General features: G+C 39.0%; 1 protein-coding gene across 1 annotated transcript; it reads right to left on the bottom strand.

Moving 5' to 3' along the window:
- Positions 1-4,444: 4,444 nt before the first annotated feature.
- On the bottom strand, positions 4,445-6,334 carry LOC106913608 (tripartite motif-containing protein 16-like). Its single transcript, XM_014980174.2, has one exon. It carries the CDS (start codon positions 6,306-6,308, stop codon positions 4,872-4,874), a length of 1,437 nt encoding a protein of 478 aa, XP_014835660.2. The 5' UTR covers positions 6,309-6,334; the 3' UTR covers positions 4,445-4,871.
- Positions 6,335-6,589: the final 255 nt, after the last annotated feature.

Below are 6,589 nucleotides of genomic sequence, written 5' to 3'. Positions count from 1 at the left end.
AGAACAGATTCCAGGAGGATTTGTGAAGTATGTATTTGTTTCTGCGAGCTGCACAGTTGGTAGAGCTGTTGCCTTGCAGCAAGAAGGTTCTGGGTTCGATTCCCCGCCCCGGTCTTTCTGCATGGTGTTTGCATGTTCTCCCTGTGCATTGTGGGTTCTCTCTGAGTACTCTGTCTTCCTCCCACAATCCAAAAACATGACTGTCAGGTTAATTGGTCTCTCTAAATTCTCCCTAGGTGAGTGTGTGCATGGTTGTTTGTCAATCTCTGTGTTGCCCTGTTCAGGGACTGGCCTGAACAGATTCAGCCTGAAACGTTAGCTGGAGATAGGCACCATCACCCCTCCCGACCCCACTAGGGACAAGGGTGTAAAGGAAATGGATGGATGGCTTTGTTTCTGCCTCGTTACTCCGACCTGTTCTATCCTGTTTACAGATTAGTAGGGTCTACAATAGCCTTACTCTCACAACATAACCTCCGGAATAACTTTAGTCTTGTTAAAGTAGTTTTTCTCAAGTCTTTTAGTGTTTTATTTACCGTTGTCATCGCAATTGAACTAATGGGCGCTGGGAAGAAAAAGAGCGACTGCGGTCCTAGCTGTGGTTTTATGTACACATTGTTTAATTCATGTCAGTTACAGTTATGAAATAAAACAGCTCTGAATATTGTAGGAAAGTAATATGTACAGTATGTTGTTTATACATTCCAAATATGTTACCTGAGTCAGATATGTTTAGCCATATGTCTTTCTTGTGAGCATGTTTATGCACAGAAAAAAATACAAATATATTGTATATTGCTTATACAGCAACATACAGGGTAGCGAATGGGAGTTACTATGAGAATGAAGTGTGTAGAAGTGGAGAATAAGCTGTGCCTTTATATGGAAGGATTAAAAGAAACTGTTTATTATATAAATAAGTATATTGTCTAGAATTACAAAGAAAATAACACTGACACAATGATTATTTTGAAGAAAGACAAGATATAGTGTTGTTTGGAAATGTAAAATAAATCAGAACAGATTCCAGGAGGATTGTAAAGTACAGATTTGTTTCTGCCTCGTTACTCCACCCTGTTCTCTGATGAGCTCAGTAGATCTTAATGATGCCCTGTTTGGACTCAAGTTAAGAAGAGCTGGGAATGTTTCAAAAATGAGACTGGTTATTGGTCTTTGTGTTTTCTTTGAGGTTGTAAATTAAGATATCATCCCTGTGGCTCTGTCCCTCCAAATTAGTATAGTTCTCTGTTAAAATGCATAGTTTTCACTGGCGCTCGACCAGCCTGGGTCCCACAGCCGACATGTCATCCTCCTCCACTCAGTGACAGTGCTCTGCTTCTGGGAAGCACTCTGTGTTGGCTTCTGCTGTAGCAGATATGTTGTTTAAAGTGGTGGCAAACTCCTCAAACTTCCTATCCATCAGAGCAGAAATCTCAATGACACTTTGGGAAAAGTCTGCACTTATAAAGGGACTAAATGAGTTCTTTAGATCACCTAAACAGAGATAAATACTAACTTTTTCCTTCCCATTACTTTTTTGTTTAAAAATGTTTACAACTAAATTAATACTACTCGATGCACAAACTGAAATTCAAACTTTTCCCTTGCTACATAAGCAGCACAAGTTTAGACAGGAATGTTGAAAGTGCTTGAGGCAACTAGAGAGCAGAAACTGTTGGTTATAATCTGATAAACCTCTCTGCTGCTGCTTCACCACCAGTGTTTTCTGAAACTGGAGAGTATTGAAACCAACTTGAATATGTTTTTCTCTCAGGTTGATTGACAGAAACTTGTCATTAACACAACTCACAGGGAGCGGAATCGACAGTAGGTTAGCATCATTACCCATCATCCTTTTTTCATAAACTTAAATCTCTCACTCACACTAACGAGTGTGAGTGAGACCTGAAAGATCTGGAAATTAATACAAGAGAAGAATTCTAAGTTATTTTGGTGCTGAACTATTCAGTTATTTATAAACTAACAGAAATATTAAAGGGGCCATATTATCCAAAATCCACTATTTTAACCCTTTGATACATTTTCTGTGTACTTTTGAATGCCTAGGAGTGCAAATAAATTAAAATGTATTTTTTTCCAGTGCTGTGTAGATATCTTAATATTTTTTTAATTTATACTTTTCAGTCTGTAAATTTTTTCTATTGCTTATGTTTTCTTGTCTATGACATCACATCGTTTACTGTGTAACTGCTAAACAAGGTCATGACTCCCGGCTAATCAGTTTTGTGAATCTGACTTTTTTTTTCCTCACAGCAATTTTGTAGTATATTTTCAGTTATGCCAAAGATGCAAGTAGAGGAGTCAAAATGTTCAGTTTTGGCATGTGTTAACACAAATTCCTTACATTGCAATACCACTGTGACGCGTTCATTTGAATGTGTGGTTTATTCTCCTGCTGTGGGTCAGGTTCTGGCTCATCATGGTAGGCCAGATGGAGAAATCTTCCTTTGTTGAATAGACTTTGTAACAAAAAGTTTCTCTAGTAGATAATCATATCACTGCTATCAAACTACAAAAATGTCCGAATGGGGCAGAGTGAAACGCTCTGTGACCTAGAGGTGTGAAATGTCTCATTCACATTTAAGAAACACAGCAAAATGAGTTACTCTAAAGCGCCTCAAAAAAGGAGATTGAGTTTGATTGGATTAAGTTCTACTTTATGTTGACCATATGTGAATGATTTACATGTGAAAAGAAAGGATTTGTGACAATCTGTGTTTTCGGTCTAGTTATCTTTGAGGTTTTTCTGTGTTTACTTAGTTCTGTTCCCCTGTGAGTCTCTGTCTTCCCTGTTGATTGATCCCAGCTATGTCCAGTTCCCTGATTACCTTCCCTGTGTATTTAGTTCCACCTGTTGTCTGTGTTCCTTGTCGGGTCCTCGTCGTTTGCATCGTATAGTCTGTGCGTCTCTGTTACGGCTGTCTGTTTTGCTGCACGCTCCGTCTTCCCCGTTGCTCCCTGTGCAACCTTAGTTGGATTCTGTTCATTTGTGGATTATTCATCATTAAACCTACTTCCTTATGACATCCTGGGTCAGCCTATGTCTCTCTCACCACTCACCACCACCAATCATGACAGGATTTAAAAGCATGATCTACAGTGTAGGGACTTTAGAATTGGGGTGATGTGCTCTACCTTCCTGGTTTTAGTCAGAATACCAGCAGCAGCGTTCTGGATCAGCTGCAGCTGAAGGATTGATTTTTTAGGTAGACCTGTGAAGTCGCTGTTGCAGTAATCAATACGACCAAAGATAAACGCATGGATGAGTCTCTCTAGATCTTGTTGGGACATTGGCACATGAGCAGCACATACATGAGCATGACTGACAATGCTTAAACTCTCCTCCTGACTCTTGTAGGATGTTTCCGACTGACATTTCTTCAGTTAGCACTGAGAAAAAGCAGAACAACTCGATTTTTTCCCCCACATATCTATGTCATCCTAGACTGTCACAATATAGTGAGAGTTTTGACAAATTTGTAAAAAACATTGGAAATGTTCCTCAAGAGATAGAAGGCCAGTTTGTAATTGTCTCTAGGTGTCTGAAAGTTCACGTCAGAGTCCAGATTTCAGGCCTGATCTCTAGTTTTGAGCTGTAATAACTAAAACTGGATGTGGTCTCTTGATTGTTCCTCTAGGGCCAAATATAAATTCTCAGCAATTTTAAACCTAAAAACATAAGTAAAAAAGAAATTAAAGTGTATTGATATATTTTTAAAAATCATAAATATTTACAAAAAAAGAACGGTAACACTTTATTTGAAGGGGGTTGAATAAGACTGACAGGACACTTTCATAAACATGACATAACACCTGTCATAAACATGAATAAGCCTTCATGAATATTTATGACTGTTGTCATAAAGCGTCATTCGGTAAATTATGACACTTTTAATGCAAAGTTGACATTATTCAAAATGTCTTTATTATGACAACTTGACATTAACCAATAAATCATTACTGATATAAATTTGTTATAAAAGTTTTACTGATTGCACTTTAAAAATTAGGTAACTTTATGTTATTAAAGGTAAAGTTTAAACAGTAATGATTTCCTGGTTAATGTCAAGTTGTCATAACAAAGACATTTTGAATAATGTCAACTTTGTATTAAAAGTGTCATAATTTACCGAATGACGCTTTATGACAACAGTCATAAATATTCATGAAGGCTTATTCATGTTCATGACAGGTGTTATGTCATGTTTATGAAAGTGTCATGTCAGTCTTATTCCCCTTCCCCCCCATTCAAATAAAGTGTTACCAAAATAACACTACAATAAATCTGCAACTGATATTATGGACGTCCATAGAGTTTCTAAAAGTTTCATACTAATAAAACATTTTTGTCCACATATTATTGGGTAGCAAAACATTTTTAGGATTTAATCACTTGACTGCACAAAAAAAATGTTTCAAATGGTAACATTTTAATAATTTTAATCCATATATTTAATTGAAACAGAACATTAAACTTTGATGAAAACTGTTGTTCACCTTTCTGCTCATTTGATTAATCTCCATAAACAGCTTGATCCTGGGTCTGATCTTTGTCTAATAAAATAATGACTGATATCTTGATTGATGATGATATGATGATAATTGCAATTTCTATCTGCTGATCTGTATTTGCATTTTAACCACAAGATAGACTTAGGGTAGCCTATTGTTGTCTTGTGGTTAGGGTAATCCCTAACCACAAGACAACAAACAAGCTGACAAAGTAGCTCCATAAAGACAGTTGATGTCTGAGCAGTGAAGAAATGACATTGGATAACAATAAGCTCTCACCAACAATGATGGAGACTAAAGACATTGAAACAAAAATACATATTTTAACCACCTGGGCCTCAGATCACTGATGAATATTTAGGATTAACAAACTCAGCAGAGGATCCTTCAGAAAGACCAATCCCAGCATGTAGAGGCTGAGTGAATGTTGTCTGGACTCTGTGGAGGAGAGTCATGGTTTTAGAGACGCTGTAGAAAGACAGAATACCTGCTCTGTGATCCAGGTACACTCCTATTCTGGAGGAAACTGGACCTGATACTGGAGTTTCAACTCTATCATGCCAGAATGTGTAACAGCCTTTGTCAAAGTATAATGACCATGATTTGTCATTGAATCCTAGTATAGCATCCATTGATCTTCCTGCTCTGCTGATGTTCTTGTATGAAACTGCTATATAAACTCCTTCTCCTCTCATCTCCACCTCCCAGTAACAACGTTCAGTCAGACTCTCTCTACTCAGAACCTGACGATAATCAGTGAATCTGTCTGGATGATCAGGATAAAACTGTTTTTGTTTCATTACTGTTGCTTTTCGGTTCCCCTCAGATAAAAATAGCATAGTGTGTGCTGTGTTTGGATCCAGAGTGAATTTTCCTGAATATATTATGAATTCAGCTCTGCTATTTGGTTCTGGTTCTGACTTTACAGCATCCACCTCAGTGATTTCCATTTTGATGTTTGTCCATGTGTCTCTCAGGACGTCCTGTAGTTTGTCTCTGCTCTCTGTCACAGCTGCTGTCACGTCCTCAAAGTGTCTCAGAGGACGGATGTTGATGCTGGATGAGTGTGTCGACTCCCTGAGTGCTGGCAGTGAGGGGTAGTTGAGGAGAAACTGGTTGTGATCCTCTGTGTGTGAGAGCTGCTCCAGCTCAGCGTCTTTCCTCTTCAGCTCAGTGATCTCCTGCTCCAGCTTCTCCTGAACATCTTTGACTCGACTCACTTCAGTTTCCTGCTGGGATCTGATCTGCTGCTTCACCTCAGAGCTTCTTTCCTGGAGGAGACGGATCAGCTCAGTGAAGATCTTCTCACTGTCCTCCACTGCTTTATCAGCAGAGACATTGATGGCCTCCACCTCCTGTTGAAGCAGCTTCACATCTTTCTCTTGGTCCTGGATTATCTGATGGATTTGTTGTCGACTCTCCTGGAGCTTTTTCTGCTTCTTAGCTCTTTCTGCTGCAGCTGGGACTGTTTCATGGCCTTTATGTTCCTCCATAGTGCAGAGATAACAGATACACTGCTGATCAGTACGACAGAAGATCTTCATCACCTCATCATGATGGGGGCAGAAATTCTCCATGAGCTTTGTGGAGGGATTCGCCAGCTTGTGTTTTTGTAATGGTGGAGCATCATAGTGAGGCTGTAGGTGATCCCTGCAGTATGAAGCCAAGCAGTTTAAGCAAGACTTGACAGCTTTCCTCTTCCTGTCCATACAAACATCACAAGCCACATCTTCAGGTCCAGCAGAGCTGTGAAAAAGTTGAACTCTTTGCGCCATTTCAGCTCTCGGTCACGACTGTGTGAGTTTCTCTTCTGTAGAACAGAAACTGGTTTGAGCTCACATGTAAATATCAAATTACCAAAGGGAGTGTCTCTGGTTCCACCCATCATTACGCTTGTAAACCAGAGGAGGAGGGATTAAGGAAGAACTCTGAACTGAACACTGTGTGCTAACCGTTAAGTATGTTTTTCCAACTGAATGGGTTTAAAAAGGTTGCTAGTCTCAGACTGAAGTGCTCCATGTTTTATTCTCAATTGGATCAAACTTCAGAACATAAT

The sequence above is a fragment of the Poecilia mexicana genome, unplaced genomic scaffold (assembly GCF_051168715.1).
Source record: "Poecilia mexicana isolate PSO_F unplaced genomic scaffold, ASM5116871v1 scaffold_18, whole genome shotgun sequence".
Classification (NCBI taxonomy): Eukaryota; Metazoa; Chordata; class Actinopteri; order Cyprinodontiformes; family Poeciliidae; genus Poecilia; species Poecilia mexicana.
The sequence above is the reverse complement of the archived record's forward strand: the minus strand, read 5'-3'. Positions and strand labels throughout refer to the sequence as shown.

Coding starts and splice junctions, on each gene's coding strand:
- LOC106913608 (XM_014980174.2), bottom strand. CDS start 6,308: ATGGCGCAAAGAGTTCAACTTTTTCACAGCTCTGCTGGACCTGAAGAT.